General features: G+C 54.7%; 1 protein-coding gene across 1 annotated transcript in view; it reads left to right on the plus strand.

The window, feature by feature from the left end:
- Positions 1-683: 683 nt before the first annotated feature.
- Positions 684-18,080, plus strand: part of LOC144489836 (uncharacterized) — a gene marked incomplete at its 5' end in the record, with an annotated part of 45,334 nt that continues 27,937 nt past the window's right edge. The window contains 7 exons of the mRNA XM_078207679.1: positions 684-839; positions 934-1,005; positions 4,265-4,419; positions 6,755-6,836; positions 10,179-10,285; positions 11,925-12,117; positions 12,927-12,983. Of these exons, the coding sequence (XP_078063805.1) occupies positions 684-839; positions 934-1,005; positions 4,265-4,419; positions 6,755-6,836; positions 10,179-10,285; positions 11,925-12,117; positions 12,927-12,983 (822 nt within the window). The remainder of the gene's footprint in view (positions 840-933; positions 1,006-4,264; positions 4,420-6,754; positions 6,837-10,178; positions 10,286-11,924; positions 12,118-12,926; positions 12,984-18,080) is intronic.

Raw genomic sequence — 18,080 nt, forward strand, 5'->3', positions numbered from 1 at the left:
CACACTAACACACACTCACACTAACACACACACGCACACACACTCACTCGCACACACGCACTCACACACTCACTCACACACTCACGCACACATATTCACACACACATACACACTCACACTCACTCATTCACATTCACACACACTCATGCACACATACACACACACTCATACACACTACAGCCCTCACACACATACACACTCACACTAACACACTCATACTAACACTCACACACACTCACACACACACACTCACACACTCACACATTCACTCACTCGCACTCCCTCACTCACTTGCACTCACACACACACACTCACAGATACACATATCCACACACACGCATATACTCACTCTCACTCACACACACTCACTCACACACACTCACTCACACATTCACTCACTCACACATTCACTCACTCACACACTCACAGACACACATACTCACACACACACATACTCACACACACTCACACTCACTCATTCACACTCACATGCACACACTCACTCAGACTCGCACACTCACACTCACACACTCACTCACTCACAGTTAGATATAGAAGCTGGTAGATGTAGTTGGTGAGATGGGATTAACAGGGAATCAGCGTTATTTACTGAGGCAAACTGTAGAATTCCAGATTGAGAAATAAACACCGGAATATTAATGAACGTGTCTTGTTAATTGCAGGATTCCCGGGGGCAACGGGATTACCGGGTCTCAGAGGACCCAAAGGACATCAAGGTGATCCAGGATTGTCAGCTCTGCAGCCGGGACAGCCTGGATTTCCGGGACTATCCGGACCACCCGGACTACCTGGGCCCCCCGGACCACCAGGTCCAGCAGGTCTGTTCCCATTCCAATTACGAGAATATCGAGCAATTGAAACTAAAAGCTTCGTCTTACAAATGAGAATCTGTTCTCTGGATTTACCCCATAGAGGTTACCGGAACTCCAGGACAGCAAGGACAGACAGGCTACCCTGGTCAGAGGGGGAAACCCGGATTCAAAGGTAAGGGGCAATTAAATACACAGGGGGTCAGGACACAGGGTCAGACAGACACAGGGTCAGACAGACATGGGGCCAGGATACAGGGTCAGACAGACACAGGGTCAGACAGACACAGGGTCAGGATACAGGGTCAGACAGACACAGGGTCAGACAGACATGGGGTCAGGATACAGGGTCAGACAGACACAGGGTCAGACAGACACAGGGTCAGGACACAGGGTCAGACAGACACAGGGTCAGACAGACATGGGGTCAGGATACAGGGTCAGACAGACACAGGGTCAGACAGACACAGGGTCAGGATACAGGGTCAGACAGACACAGGGTCAGACAGACATGGGGTCAGGATACAGGGTCAGACAGACATGGGGTCAGGATACAGGGTCAGACAGACACAGGGTCAGACAGATACGGGGTCAGGATACAGGGTCGGACAGACACGGGGTCGGACAGACAATGGGTACAATGACACTCAGACTGACCGAGTGGGACGTGGGTTAATGAACATCCCCTCATTCAAAAGGAGATCAAAATGAGATCAGGGATAAGAGACAACACCTTACAGTCTAAACGCCGGGAGAGGGGGAAGGCAGGGGAGGGGGAGGGGGAGGGGGAGGGGGCGGGGGGGGGGAGAAGGGAGGGAAGAGGAGGAGGAGGGGGAGGGAAGGGGGAGGGGAGGGGGAGGGAAGGGGGAGGGGAGGGGGAGGGAAGGGGGAGGGGAGGGGGAGGAAAGGGGAGGGGAGGGGAGGGGAGGGGAGGGGGAGGGGAAGTGACGGGAGGCGGAGGGGAGTGGGGAGGGGGAGGGGGAGGGAAGAGAGACGGGGGGGAGAGGAGGGGGAGTGAAGGGGAAGGGGGAGGGCGGGGGAGGGGAGCAGGAGAGGAGGGAGTGTGGGAGGGAACGGGGAGGGGAGGAGGAGACGAATGGGAGGGTTAGTGGTAGTGGAGGGGGACAGCGGAGGGGAGTGGGGAGGGAGAGGGGGAGGGAGAGGGGGAGGGAGAGGGGGAGGGGAGGGGAGGGGGAGGGGAGGGGGAGGGAAGGGGAGGAGGAAGGGGGAGGGGAGGGGGAGGAGGAAGGGGAGGGGATGGGGGAGTGAAGGGAGAGCGGGAGGGGTGGGGGTGGGGAGGCGGAGGAGTGAGGGAAGGGGGGAGGGAGGGGAGGGAAAGGAGAGGGTTAGGGATGGGGAGGGAGGGGTGGGGAAGGGGGAGGGGAGGGGAGGGGAGGGGGAGGGGAAGGGGAGGGGAAGGGGAGGGAAGGGGAGGGAAGGGGAGGGAAGGGGAGGGAAGGGGGAGGGAAGGTTGAGGGAGAGGGAAGGGAGAGGAGGTGGGGTGGGGGGGAGGGAAGGTTGAGGGAGGAGGAGTGGAGGAAGGGGGAGGGTGGGGGAAGGGGGAGGGAGGTGGAGGGGGAGGGAAAAGGAGGGGGAGGGAAGCGAGAGGTGGCAGGGGAGGGGGAGTGAAGGGGAGGGGAGGCGGTGGGGAGAAGGGTAGGGGGAGGGGAGAGAAGGGAGGGAGAGTGGGGGGGGAGGGGAAGGGGGGAAGGAAGGGGGAGGGGGGAAGGGAGTGGGAGGGAAGGGGTATGGGGAGGTGCAAGGAAAGGTTGAGGGGGAGGGGGGAGGGAAGGGGGAGGGCAGCAAGTGGGGAGGGGGGATGGATTGTGGGAGGGGACGGGGAGGGGAGGAGGAGAGGAGTGGGAGGGTTAGTGGGGGTGAAGGGGACGGGGAGGGGAAGCGACAGGAGGCAGAGGGGAGTGGGGAGGGGGAGTGGGAAGTGGGGAGGGGGAGTGGGAAGTGGGGAGGGGGAGTGGGAAGTGGGGAGGGGGAGTGGGGAGGGGAAGTGGGGAGGGGAAGTGGGGAGGGGAAGTGGGGAGGGGGAGTGGGGAGGGGAAGTGGGGAGGGGGAGTGGGGAGGGGGAGTGGGGAGGGGGAGTGGGGAGGGGGAGTGGGGAGGGGGAGTGGGGAGGGGGAGTGGGGAGGGGGAGTGGGGAGGGGGAGTGGGGAGTGGGGTGGGTACCCCAACCCCACACTGCGCGAACCCCAACCCCACACTGCGCGAACCCCAACCCCACACTGCGCAAACCCCAACCCAACACTGCGCGAACCCCAACCCCACACTGCGCGAACCCCAACCCCACACTGCGCAAACCCCAACCTCACACTGCGCGAACCCCAACCCCACACTGTGCAAACCCCAACCCCACACTGCGCAAACCCCAACCCCACACTGCGCAAACCCCAACCCCACACTGCGCAAACCCCAACCCCACACTGCGCAAACCCCAACCCCACACTGCGCAAACCCCAACCCCACACTGCGCGAACCCCAACCCCACACTGCGCGAACCCCAACCCCACACTGCGCAAACCCCAACCCCACACTGCGCAAACCCCAACCCCACACTGTGCAAACCCCAACCTCACACTGCGCGAACCCCAACCCCACACTGTGCAAACCCCAACCTCACACTGCGCGAACCCCAACCCCACACTGCGCAAACCCCAACCTCACACTGCGCGAACCCCAACCCCACACTGCGCAAACCCCAACCTCACACTGCGCGAACCCCAACCCCACACTGCGCAAACCCCAACCCCACACTGCGCAAACCCCAACCCCACACTGCGCAAACCCCAACCCCACACTGCGCAAACCCCAACCCCACACTGCGCAAACCCCAACCCCACACTGCGCAAACCCCAACCCCACACTGCGCAAACCCCAACCCCACACTGCGCAAACCCCAACCCCACACTGCGCAAACCCCAACCAAGGAACAGAACAGTGAGGACTGCGCTGCAAGCTTGGATTGCAGAGCTGCCTGGGACTGTGTTGCTAGCTGGGACTGCGCTGCTGGCTGGGACTGCGCTGCTAGCTGGGACTGCGCTGCTAGCTGGGACTGCGCTGCTAGCTGGGACTGCGCTGCTGGCCGGGACTGCGCTGCTGGCCGGGACTGCGCTGCTCGCCGGGACTGTGCTGCTGGCTGAGAGCACGTTGCTGCTATAGATGCTTGGTTTTTCTGTTCTTATTGCCATTGGGGAGCTGTGTGATGGACGCTGGCGAAGAGTGTTTGTCACTCGCTACACGTCACTGACCACTGCCCCCAAACCCCACACTCTCTGAGCTCTGCACCACAAGTCACTGTTAATGTGACCCAATGAACTCCTCCAGAGCGCTGAGAATGCAGAGCGGTCCCTGCACAAACTCTGAGAACCCTCACAGCTCTCCCCTCTCTCACACTGTCTCTTCTTTCTGTCTCTCCTGTGTAGGGGAGCAGGGACGCTGTGCTTGTGTTATGGATGTCCCGGTTCCTGCAGGACCTCTGGGGCGTGGCGGAGACCCTGGTTATCCCGGCAAATACGGTTCGACTGGCCCGTTGGGAGAGGAAGGGGTGCCAGGGCCATTTGGCGCTCCGGGGATCCCAGTAAGTATTCCAGGTTGGAGCAGACCCCTGTCGGGGTGAGGTTTAGTCACTCGGTGATTTAACAAGGTTAACAGTGATCGCAATCTGCCTCTTCAATTGACTTTGTCCAACATTAATTGTGATTAATAATCTTCATCGTCCAACCATCAGACAAGCTCTGAAAGTCAATTCAGGTGTTTCTTTGAGTAAATGTGCATTTATATAGTGCCTAAAATGTTTTGAACATTTAGTGCGAACTGCAATGTTGGGAAAAACATCAGCCAGTAGGTGCACAGCAAGATCCCATTCCGAGAGTATTTCCCTGATGTTGGGTGAAGGATATTGACTGGGGAAAACTCACCCAGTTCTTCCTCAAAATAATGGGGGTACGATCCATCACTCCCCATTGAATAGACACTAAACACACCCTCAGCACTGACCCTCTGACAGTGCGGCACTCCCTCAGTACTGACCCTCTGACAGTGCAGCACTCCCTCAGTACTGACCCTCTGACACTGCAGCACTCCCTCAGTACTGACCCTCTGACAGTGCAGCATTCCCTCATTACTGACCTTCTGACAATGCAGCACTCCCTCAGTACTGACCCTCTGACAGTGCAGCACTCCCTCAGTACTGACCCTCTGACAGTGCGGCACTCCCTCAGTTCTGGTCCTTTGACAGTGCAGCCCTCCCTCAGTACTGACCCTCTGACAGTGCGGCACTCCCTCAGTACTGACCCTCTGACAGTGTGGCACTCCCTCAGTTCTGGTCCTTTGACAGTGCAGCCCTGCCTCAATACTGACCCTCTGACAGTGCGGCACTCCCTCAGCACTGACCCTCTGACAGTGTGGCACTCCCTCAGTACTGACCCTCTGACAATGCAGCACTCCCTCAGTACTGACCCTCTGACAGTGCAGCACTCCCTCAGCACTGACCCTCTGACACTGCCGCACTCCCACAGTACTGACCCTCTGACAGTACGGCACTCACTCAGTACTGACCCTCTGACAGTGCGGCACTCCCTCAATACTGACCCTCTGACAGTGCAGCACTCCCACAGTACTGACCCTGTGACAGTGCGACACTCCCTCAGTACTGACCCTCTGACAGTGCGGCACTCCCTCAGCACTGACCCTCTGACAGTGCGGCACCCCCTCAGCACTGACCCTCTGACAGTGCGGCACTCCCTCAGCACTGACCCTCTGACAGTGTGGCACTCCCTCAGTACTGACCCTCTGACAATGCAGCACTCCCTCAGCACTGACCCTCTGACACTGCCGCACTCCCTCAATACTGACCCTCTGACACTGCCGCACTCCCACAGTACTGACCCTCTGACAGTGCGGCACTCCCTCAGCACTGACCCTCTGACAGTGCAGCACTCCCTCAGCACTGACCCTCTGACACTCCCTCAGTACTGACCCTCTGACAATGCCGCACTCCCTCAATACTGACCCTCTGACACTGCCGCACTCCCTCAATACTGACCCTCTGACAGTGCAGCACTCCCACAGTACTGACCCTGTGACAGTGCGACACTCCCTCAGTACTGACCCTCTGACAGGGCAGCACTCCCTCAGTATTGACCCTCTGACAGTGCGGCACTCCCTCAGCACTGACCCTCTGACAGTGCGGCACTCCCTCAGCACTGACCCTCTGACAGTGTGGCACTCCCTCAGTACTGACCCTCTGACAGTGCGGCACTCCCTCAGTTCTGGTCCTTTGACAGTGCAGCCCTCCCTCAATACTGACCCTCTGACAGTGCGGCACTCCCTCAGCACTGACCCTCTGACAGTGCGGCACTCCCTCAGTACTGACCCTCTGACAATGCGGCACTCCCTCAGTTCTGGTCCTTTGACAGTGCAGCCCTCCCTCAATACTGACCCTCTGACAGTGCGGCACCCCCTCAGTACTGACCCTCAGACAGTGCGGCACTCCCTCAGTACTGACCGTCTGACAGTGCAGCACTCCCTCAGTACTGACTCTGGAATGTCTGACTGGAGATTCTGTTGAGACTCGGGCTCAGAGACGAGTGTTGCTGCCAATGGACCTGCTCAAACCCAGGTGCCATATAAACGCAAGTTGTTCTGGTTCGCTGAGGTGCATCTGAAAACCTCACCTGTGCTACCTACTTAAACCTGAGTTTGTCAGTGGACATTCAACATTCACCATTGTACTGGGATGACCTATTGATGAGCTGTTGATGACCTATTGATGAGCTGTTGATGACCTATTGATGAGCTGTTGATGACCTATTGATGAGCTGTTGATGACCTATTGATGAGCTGTTGATGACCTATTGATGAGCTGTTGATGACCTGTTGATGAGCTGTTGATGTTCCTATCTGCTCCACAGGGAGCTGTTGGTGTCGTGGGACCCCGAGGCCAGAAAGGAGCGAAAGGCGACCCTGTCTTCATCTCCACAATCACCATGAAAGGTCAAGAAACTGGAGTAGCCAATCAGACTCTTCATTGAGTGGCGCTCTGATTGAGTTGGTGGAAGAGGGAATGTGAAAAAGAAGAGAAAGACAGAGGGAGAGAAGCTGGCAGAGGGAGGGGCGGATGATGGAGGGAGAGAGGATGGTGGAGGGAGTGAGAATGATGGAGGGAGCGAGGGTGGTGGAGGGAGCGAGGGTGGTGGAGGGAGCGAGGATGGTGGAGGGAGCGAGGATGGTGGAGGGAGCGAGGGTGGGGGAGGGAGCGAGGATGGTGGAGGGAGCGAGGGTGGGGGAGGGAGCGAGGGTGGTGGAGGGAGCGAGGGTGGTGGAGGGAGTGAGGATGGTGGAGGGAGCGAGGATGGTCGAGGGAGCGAGGGTGGTGGAGGGAGCGAGGGTGGTGGAGGGAGCGAGGATGGTGGAGGGAGCGAGGATGGTGGAGGGAGCGAGGGTGGTGGAGGGAGCGAGGGTGGGGGAGGGAGCGAGGGTGGTGGAGGGAGCGAGGGTGGTGGAGGGAGCGAGGATGGTGGAGGGAGCGAGGGTGGTCGAGGGAGCGAGGGTGGTGGAGGGAGCGAGGGTGGTGGAGGGAGCGAGGGTGGTGGAGGGAGTGAGGATGGTGGAGGGAGCGAGGATGGTCGAGGGAGCGAGGGTGATGGAGGGAGCGAGGATGGTGGAGGGAGCGAGGGTGGTGGAGGGTGCGAGGGTCGTGGAGGGAGCGAGGGTGGTGGAGGGAGCGAGGATGGTGGAGGGAGCGAGGGTGGTGGAGGGAGCGAGGGTGGTGGAGGGAGCGAGGATGGTCGAGGGAGCGAGGGTCGTGGAGGGAGTGAGGATGGTGGAGGGAGCGAGTGTGGTGGAGGGAGTGAGGATGGTGGAGGGAGCGAGGATGGTGGAGGGAGCGAGGGTGGTGGAGGGAGCAAGGGTGGTGGAGGGAGCGAGGGTGGTGGAGGGAGTGAGGATGGTGGAGGGAGCGAGTGTGGTGGAGGGAGTGAGGATGGTGGAGGGAGCGAGGATGGTGGAGGGAGCGAGGGTGGTGGAGGGAGCGAGGATGGTGGAGGGAGCGAGGGTGGTGGAGGGAGCGAGGGTGGTGGAGGGAGCGAGGGTGGTGGAGGGAGCGAGGGTGGTGGAGGGAGTGAGGATGGTGGAGGGAGCGAGGGTGGTGGAGGGAGCGAGGGTGGTGGAGGGAGCGAGGGTGGTGGAGGGAGTGAGGATGGTGGAGGGAGCGAGGATGGTCGAGGGAGCGAGGGTGGTGGAGGGAGTGAGGATGGTGGAGGGAGCGAGGATGGTGGAGGGAGCGAGGGTGGTCGAGGGAGCGAGGATCGTGGAGGGAAAGCAAAAGGTACCATGGCAACAAAAGGTAACAGTGTGAGGAGAGTGATTCATTCTGCGTTGTGTCGAGGAACTTCTCTCAAATGTACCTTTGTTACATTCTTAGAACGTCCAGCACCCAGCGTAGTGACCCAGTGCTCAGTGCCCAGCACAGTGACCCAGTGCTCAGTGCCAAGTGCAGTGACCCAGTGCCCGGTGCGGTGACCCAGTGCCCAGCACAGTGACCCAGCGCCCAGCGTAGTGACCCAGTGCACAGTGCCAAGTGCAGTGACCCAGTGCCCGGTGCGGTGACCCAGTGCCCAGCGCAGTGACCCAATGCCCAGTGCCCGGTGCGGTGACCCAGTGCACAGCGCAGTGACCTACTGCACAGCGCAGTGACCTAATGCCCAGTGCAGTGACCCAATGCCCAGTGCAGTGACCCAGTGCACAGTGCAGTGACCCAGTGCAGTGACCCAATGCACAGCACAGTGACCCAGTGCACAACACAGTGACCCAGTGCCCAGCGCAGTGACCCAGTGCAGTGACCTAGTGCACAGCACAGTGATCCAGTGCCCAGTGCAGTGACCCAGTGCAGTGACCCAATGCCCAGCACAGTGACCCAGTGTACAACGCAGTGACCCAGTGCCCAGCGCAGTGACCCAGTGCCCAGTGCAGTGACCCAGTGCAGTGACCCAATGCACAGCACAGTGACCCAGTGCACAACACAGTGACCCAGTGCCCAGCACAGTGACCCAGTGCAGTGACCTAGTGCACAGCACAGTGATCCAGTGCCCAGCGCAGTGATCCAATGCCCAGTGCAGTGACCCAGTGCAGTGACCCAATGCCCAGCACAGTGACCCAGTGCAGTGACCCAATGCACAGCGCAGTGACCCAGTGCACAACGCATTGACCCAGTGTCCAGTGCAGTGACCCAATGCCCAGCACAGTGACCCAGTGCCCAGCACAGTGACCCAGTGCAGTGCCCCAATGCACAGCGCAGTGACCCAGTGCACAACGCATTGACCCAGTGTCCAGTGCAGTGACCCAATGCCCAGCGCAGTGACCCAATGCCCAGTACAGTGGCCCAATGCCCAGTGCAGTGACCCAGTGCCCAGTGCAGTGAAGTCCCTGTCAGGATCCCTGTAACAGAACACCTGGGATAACAATATTCGGTGTATGTCCTGAGTGCCAGTGAGTGCTGCTGGGTGAGTGATGGGGGTATGGTGCATTGAGCAGAGGGAGAGATTGTTGGTGTGATGGATATGAGCTGTAATGTCAGAATGCATTCACTGGCCTCACACAGCCCCAGTCCAATGCCGGCATCTCCACATCATGGTTCACACAGGTGGTCATGGTGATTGTATTTTATCCTGCATTTCTGCTGTGCCCATGGTGCCGGACTGTGGGAGTCACATTCCGGATCAAACATTCCCATTCCCTTTTCAAGCCGTGATTGGAGAACGTCTCTCCCACCCAGGGAAATATCGCCTCCCTCCTGGAGTCCAGTGACCAGAGCATCCAGTGGAATGTCACTCTGTTGCGGGGTTCCTTTCCCTCATCTACCGAGACATCTAATGCCCAATTTTCTGTCAGTTATCATTTCAGCTGGTGTAGATTCCCTTTAATGGGCAGAAACTCCATGAATACTGGAGCTGCCTGGAGCATGTGATAGTTAAGCAACAGCGTCAGGGCTACCTGCTGAGTGCAGAGGCAGCAAAGCTGGGAGGACAGCCAGGCAGGCAGGAGACCCTCAGGGCTATCGGAGAAATCAGGCCGGTGGGCCAGATCGAGGAACCCCCTCCCCATTGGTCTGCAAGGAATCCAGCAACTCACCAATCACAACACCCACACCCAAAAAGCAGCCTGGACATTCCCGTTCCCCGCTGCCTCCGTGGACCTCTGTAGCAATGAGGAGGAACGGGTCACAAAGCCAGTCACAAACTCAAATCCCCCATTTATCATCCCCAAATAGAGTAATCGTTACCAAAGGCCGGACCAGCACCTCAGTGGTAACACAGCCTCTGTCTGTTTTTATTCCAGGTTCCAAAGGTGATGCAGGAGAGAAGGGATTACCGGGAGCTCATGGGCAGCCCGGTATCCCCGGACGGGATGGGAAAGCTGGAAGACCAGGTTTACTGGGACCTCCTGTAAGTTGATGCATTGAAGTCTGAACATTACAAAAGCGAGGGAGCTGGAATTCCCTGATTCAATCACACTTTATAAACGGGATTTCCAGAAGCACTCACCCAGAAGAAACACATTGCGCTTGTTTCAAGGAAAGAGCAGGAAAAGTCGGAGTAATCGGGTAGCTTGCACAAAGAGCTAGCACAAACACAATGGGCTGAATGGCCACCTCATAGTGAACATTTGCAGTAATGTGTGCTGTAGCTGCTGTGTTACGATTGTATAGACCATTCGGCCCATTCTGTCTGCTTTGCCACTCAATGAGATCATGATTCTGGGTCCTAAGCTCTGGAATTCCCTCTGTAAACATCTCCGTCACTCTCTCCTCCTTTAAGACGCTCCTTAAACCCGACGCTTTAGCACGGCTCTGCGAATATCTCCTCAGCTCCACATTCCCACCTTATCCCATAACCCTCGATTCTCTTACTGATTAACAATCTGTCTGTCTCAGCCTTGAACACACTCAACGACCCAGCCTCTACAACCCTCTGCGGCAAAGAATTTGACAGATTCACTCCCCTCTGTGAAAAGAAATTCCTCCTCATCTGTGTTAAATGGGCCACCCCCTTTGAGATGATGCTCTCTGGTCCTAGATTCTCCCACAAGGAGAAACAACCTCTCAGCATCGACCATGTCAAGCTCCCTGAGAATCCGATATGTTTCAAAAGGTCGCCTCTCATTCTTCTAAACTCCAATGAGTACAGACCCAACCTACTCACTGTCTCCTCATAAAACAAATCCCTCCAGATCCAGGATCAACCTGGAGAACCTTCTCTGGACTGCCCCAGTGCCAGTATATCTTTTCTTAGATAAGGGGACCCAAACTGTTCACAGTATTCCAGGAGTGTGTCCTGCAGCTGGATTGTACTGGCTGATGTGGACAATGCTGAGACGGTGGTTGGGCACAGATCAATGTTCTTAATGAGTTCAGCACTGGTTATATCTGCCCACCCCTTCCCCCCCCCCACTCAGTGCCCACCCGTTCCCTCCCACTCAGTGCCCACCCCTTCCCCCCCACTCAGTGCCCACCCCTTCCCCCCCCCCACTCAGTGCCCACCCCTTCCCCCCCACTCAGTGCCCACCCCTTCCCCCCCCCCACTCAGTGCCCACCCCTTCCCCCCCACTCAGTGCCCATCCCTTCCCCCCCCACTCAGTGCCGACCTCTTGAGCACCCCCTTGTTTCGATCTCTCTACCAGTAACAGCCATGGCTCTGGAATTCCCTCTCTAAACCTCTCTGCCACCCTCTCCTCCTTCAAGATGTGGAGATGCCGGCGTTGGACTGGGGTGAACACAGTAAGAAGTCTCACAACACCAGGTTAAAGTCCGACAGGTTTATTTGGTAGCACAAGCTTTCAGAGCGCCGCTCCTTCCTCAGGTGACTCCTCCAAGATGCTTCTTAAAACCGACCTCTTGACCACCGTTTAGCACGGCTCTGCGAATATCTCCTCAGTGTTGCGTTGTGTTTGATATTTGTTGCTGTGAACATTTTGGGGCATTTTACTATGTTAAGGTGCTATATAAATGTAAGGCATTGTTGGTGAAATGCCGTAATGATGGAGTTCTATCCATTTTCTGAACACATGATATTCCCTCTATTTCAGGGTGATTCTGGAGGGGGTTACCCTGGTGATGATGGTCACCCAGGTACCCCAGGTGCTAAAGGGTATGTGGGGAGGCCGGGTCTGCCCGGAGTGGGCATTCAAGGCCCAAAAGGGAGAATTGGGCTTCCTGGCGACTTTGGACCTGACGGTGTGCCGGGAATTCCAGGACGCCCGGGCCTACCTGGGACCCCAGGTAAGTCTTACACCTTTCAGGTTTGAGCTTTGTGGCGTTGAAAAACTTTTCTGTAAATAGGAAGGCAGCAATGAGTTAACCATCTGTGCTGAAGCCTCCATTGCCCAGAGTGCCGCTCTGACAGGAAGTACCACAGCTTGCTTCTTCTATAATTGACACCGGGCAGGAACTCTCACCCAGACTGCTGGCAGGAGTCACCGATGTTTGGTCAGAGTGACCCTGTGATTGGGAAACCCCGGGGTAGCTCAGGGGAGTAGGAGGAGGGAAGGTGCTAATAATCATTCAGGGGGGTGGGGGGAGTAAGAGAAGTGCCAGCTCTGATTGGGGGTGGGATGGGGAGGGGAGCCCCTGAGACCCCCATGGTGGACTAGGTGGGTGGTGGGGGCTTGGATGGGTGGGGGGGACTGGGGTGGGCTGGGGTGTGCCCGGCGGGGGGAGATGGGGTTTATACAGGTTCTGAGAAGGCGCACTGATCTCAGTGCAGCTGGGTTTAACCCGCTTGTTGAACTCCCTCCCAATATGACGACGTGAGACACACCCCCTTGATCGAGTGCGGTGAGATCTGGAGAGAAATGCGTCAGTTTCTCGTTGGAAACAACACTGCCATTTTTTGGTAAGATTTCACCCCCAGTTTCAGAGTAGTTTATGAAAATCTCCTTTGGACAGAACAGGAGATGGTAAAAGTTTGGAGGATATTTCAGGACCTTCTCTATCTTAGTCTCAGTGAGGGTGAGGAGTGGATGGCTGTTTTTAGTGAGTATTTTTATCCTCTGTGTAATCATCTCTCTGTGTTTCTGTTTGAATGCCAGGGGACTGCATTGACGAACAACAAATCCTGACACCGGACGGCAGAATCCTCCATTCAGGTAGAGTCCGGATCTTCACCACCTTGCGTGTGTTTGCTTTTCCTGGGTATTGATGTTGATCCCTGTTGTCCTGACCGAGAGTGGGAATGAAAGATTGGTTTTCCTGAGGGAGCACGAACTGAGGATTCTCACTGGCATGTTTCCCTACACGGGGTGACTGGAATTGGGAATGTTTAACCATGGGGAGCTTGGAGGAAGGGGCAGAAACATCATTTAAAGCAGAATTGGAAAAGTATTTAAAGAGACAAAGAAATGTAATGGAGTGCAGCGATAGGGCAGTGGAAGGAGATGAGATTGGGCAGTTCCAGTGCAGCGAGTGACTGTGATATACCAAATACATCATTTTGTTTAGTTCCTCAGGTCCAGGGGGCAGATTTTTCACAGTGATTCTCCTTCAGGTTTCAGTTCAGGGATCTGATCTCCAGCTGACTGTTGTAACTCTGTTATATTATCTGAGCAGAAAGATATAACTTGACAAATCCATTCGATCCAGCACGGTACTTGGACACATGGCCAGTATAATTCTCCATCAAACAACAGCTCTTTGCGATGTTGCTTTTCAGACAGGAGGAATGTATTTTAATCCTGCAGAAATTTACCACATGGTTGATCTGTCAAGATGACATTATTAGGCCACTGGTTACAGGTGAGGAGATGTCTATAGCTGTCAGTGAATGTTGACAGAGTTCCCAGCTCCTGATCAGGGTGGCCAGGCTCCCTCAGGGGCAGAGGCAGGAGGTTTGTATATGTCCATTGTCGCAGATGTTTACTCTGCTGCGATACCTCATGTGTAATGTTTATACTCTGCAGTGTTTCATTATAACTAAAGCAGTCTCTGTAGAATCCTTCTGTACACCACAGAGTCACTAAATCTCCAACCGTCAACATCCTGAAACTGAACTACACCCAGCCATATAAATACTGCGGCTACAAGAGCAGGTCAGAGTCATAGTCATGGAGCTTTACAGCATAGAAAGAGGCCCTTCGGCCCATCGTGTCAGCGCCAGCCATCAAGTACCTATCTATTCTAATCCCACTTTCCAGCACTTGGTCCATAGCCTTGTGTGCTGTGGCATTTCAAGGGCTCCTCTAAATGCTCCTTAAATGTTGTGAGGGTTCCCGACTCTCCCACTCTTCCAGGCAGCGAGTCCCAGATTCCCAACACCCTCTGGGTGAAAAAGATTTTCCTCAAATCCCATCTAAATCTCTTGCCCCTTACCTTAAACCAATGCCCCCTGGTTTTTGGCCCCTCTATTAAGGGGAAAAATGTATTCCTATCCACCCAATCCGTGTCCCTCATCATTTTGTACACCTCAATCAGGTCCCCCTCAGCCTTCTCTGCTCCAAGGAAAACAGCCCCAGCCTATCCGATCTCTACTCATAGCTGAACCGCTCCAGCCCAGGCAGCATCCTGGTGAATCTCCTCCACACCCTCCCCATTGCAATCACATCCTTCCCACAGAGTGGTGACTCGAACTGCACACAGTGCTCCAGCTGTGGCCTAACAGTGTTTTATACAGCTCCATCATAACCTCCCTGCTCTTATAGTCACTGCCTCATTTAATAAAGGAAAGTATCCCATATTCCTTCTTAACCACCTCATCCCCCTGTCCTGCTGCCTTCAGGGATCTGTGGACATGAACCCCAAGGCCTCCCTGGTCCATGAACCCCAAGGCCTCCCTGGTCCATGAACCCCAAGGCCTCCCTGGTCCATGCACCCCAAGGCCTCCCTGGTCCATGAACCCCAAGGCCTCCCTGGTCCATGAACCCCAAGGCCTCCCTGGTCCATGAACCCCAAGGCCTCCCTGGTCCATGAACCCCAAGGCCTCCCTGGTCCTCTGTACTTTCTAATGTTCATTGTCCATTCTCTCCCAAAATGCATCACCTCACAGGTTTCAGGGTTAAATTCCATTTGCCGCTGTTCTGCCCGTCTGACCCTCCCGTTTATTCCATCCTGTAAGCTAAGACTTTCCTCCTCACTATTTACCACACCACCAATTTCTGTGCCATCTGTGAACTTACTGATCACACCCTCACATTCACATCTAGATTATTAATGTACGCTACAAACAGCAAGGGATCCCTCACCGATCCCTGCGAAACACCACTGGACACAGGCTTCCCGTTACAAAAACAACCTTCCACCATCACCTTCTGTCTCCTGCCACTAAGCCAATTTTTGGATCCAATTTGCCAAATTGCCCTGGACTCCACAGGCTCCATGTGGGACCTTGTTAAAAGCCTTACTGAAGTCTATGTAGACTACATCAACTGCACTGCCCTCATCTACACACCTACTCAACCCTAACAAAAATTCAATCCAATCTGCTGGACATAATCTCCCCCTGACTGTCCTTCATTAATCCTTGCCTCTCCAATTTGAGATTCATTCTGTCCCTCAGAGTTTTCTCCAGTTAGCTCCCTGCCACTGACGTTAGTCTGGGAACTCTGTGGCGAGTAACTCACCTCCTGACTTACCATCTACAAGTTAGGAGTGTGATGGAATACTCTCCACTTGCCTGGATGGGTGCGGCTCCAACAACACTCAAGAAGCTCGACACCATCCAGGACAAAGCAGCCCCGCTTGATTGGCACCACATCCACCACCTTAAACCTTCATTCCTTCCAGCACGATCGGACATTGACTGCAGTGTGTACCATCACACTGCTTCACTAATGTCTTCCAGGGAAGGAAATCTGCCAGACTTACCCAGTCTGGCCTACATGTGACTCTAATGCCACATCAAAGTGGTTGAGTCTTAACGCTTCTGAAATGGCTGAACGAGCCAATCAGCTCCAGGACAACTGGGGACGGACATCAAATGCTGGCCAAAAAAATCTACAATATACAACGACAGGAGATCACCAAGGCTCCTTCAACAGCACCTTCCAAACCCATGACCACTATCGTATAGAAGAACGAGAGCGGCAGATACCTGGGAACACCACCACCTGGAGGTTCCCCTCCAAGCCACTCACCATAAGACTATAAGACATAGGAGCAGAATTAGGCCACTCAGCCCATCGAGTCTGCTCCGCCATTCAATCATGGCTGATATTTTTCTCATTCCCATTCTCCTGCCTTTTCCCCATAACCCCTGATCCTCTTATTAATCAAGAACCTATCTATCTCTGTCTTAAAGACACTCAATGACCCGGCCTCCACAGCCTTCTGCGGCAAAGAGTTCCACAGATTCACCACTTTCTGGCTGAAGAAATTCCTCCTTATCTCTGTTTTAAAGGATCGTCCCTTTAGCCTGAGGTTGTGCCCTCTGGTTCTAGTTTTTCCTACTAGTGGAAATATCCTCTCCACGTCCACTCTATCCAGGCCTCGCAGTATCCTGTAAGTTTCAATAAGATCCCCCCTCATCCTTCTACTCTGCAACAAGTACATACCCAGAGTCCTCAACCGTTCCTTATGCGACAAGCTCTTCATTCCAGGGATCATTCTTGTGAACCTCCTCTGGACCCTTTTCAAGGCCAGCACATCCTTCCTTAGATATGGGGCCCAAAACTGCTCACAATACTCCAAATGGGGTCTGACCAGAGCTTTATACAGCCTCAGAAGTACATCCCTGCTCTTGTATTCTAGCCCTCTCGGTATGAATGCTAACATTGCATTTGCCTTCCTAACTGCCGACTGAACCTGCACGTTAACCTTAAGAGAATCTTGAACAAGGACTGCCAAGTCCCTTTGTGTTTCTGATTTCCTCAGCCTTTCCTCATTTAGAAAATAGTCTCTGCCGCCATTCCTCCTTCCAAAGTGCATAACCTCACACTTTTCCACAGTGATGTTACATTAGCTACTTTCCAGTCCTCTGGTACCCTCCCTGCCTCCAGTGATTGCTGAAAGATCACCACCAATGCCTCCACAATTTCCTCAGCTATCTCTTTTAGAACCCTGGGGTGTAGTTCATCCGGTCCAGGTGATTTATCCACCTTCAGATCTTTCAGTTTCCCCAGAACCTTCTCCTTAGTGATGGCCACTCCACTCACCTGTGCCCCTGATTCTCCTGGAGCTCTGACATCCCACTGGTGTCTTCCACCGTGAAGACTGATGCAAAGTAACTATTCAGTTCCTCTGCCATTGCTTTGTTTCCTATTATTACTTCTCCAGCTTCATTTTCCAGTGGTCCAATGTTTATTTTTGCCTCTCCCTTACCTTTTATATATTGAAAGAAACTCTTCCTATCTTCTACAGCTCGGGGGCCTGTACATTAACTCCCATCAGGGTCTTTTTACCTTTGCGATTCCTCAACTCTACCCACAGAGATTCTATGTCTTCTGATCCTACATCACTTCTTGCTGTCGATTTAACTTCATTCCCTACTAACAATGCAACTCCGCCCCCTTTGCCCATCTGCCTGTCCTTCCGATAGGACACATATCCTTGGATATTTCGATCCCAGCTCTGATCCCCTTGCAGCCACGTCTCTGTGATGCCCACAACATCGTACCGGCCAATTTCAATGTGCGCAACAAGCTCATTTACCTTGTCCTATACACTGCGTGCATTTAGGTACAACACCCTCAGTCCCGCATTGACCACCTCCCTTCTCATACTTGTCACCTTTTTTGCTCTGCCTGAGGTTAGATTCCTGCCACCTTCTATACTCTCTGTTCTATTACATGGTCTGGAAACTTTACTAACCTCCCCTGAGTCCTCAGCTCCATTAACCTGCACTCCGACCCTCTCCTTTAACTTTGATTTTCTAATTCTCCATACAACTGAACCCTCCCCCCCACTATTTAGTTTAAAGCCCTATCTACAGCCCTAGTTATACGATTCGCCAGGACTCTGGTCCCAGCACGATTCAGATGAAGACCGTCCCATCGGAACAGGTCCCATCTTCCCCAATACTGGTGCCAATGTCCCATGAATTCAAACCCATTCCTCCCACACCAATCTTTGAGCCACGCATTTACCTCCTTAATCTTATTGACCCTGTGCCAATTCGCTCGTGCCTCAGGTAGTAATCCAGAGATTATTACCTTTTTGGTTCTGCTTTTTAATTTAGCTCCTAGCTTTTCATACTCCCTTAGCAGAACCTCTGTTCCTGTTCTACCAATGTCATTGTTACCCACATGGACCACAAC

This window comes from Mustelus asterias, unplaced genomic scaffold, assembly GCF_964213995.1.
Source record: "Mustelus asterias unplaced genomic scaffold, sMusAst1.hap1.1 HAP1_SCAFFOLD_2591, whole genome shotgun sequence".
In the NCBI taxonomy this organism is placed as follows: domain Eukaryota; kingdom Metazoa; phylum Chordata; class Chondrichthyes; order Carcharhiniformes; family Triakidae; genus Mustelus; species Mustelus asterias.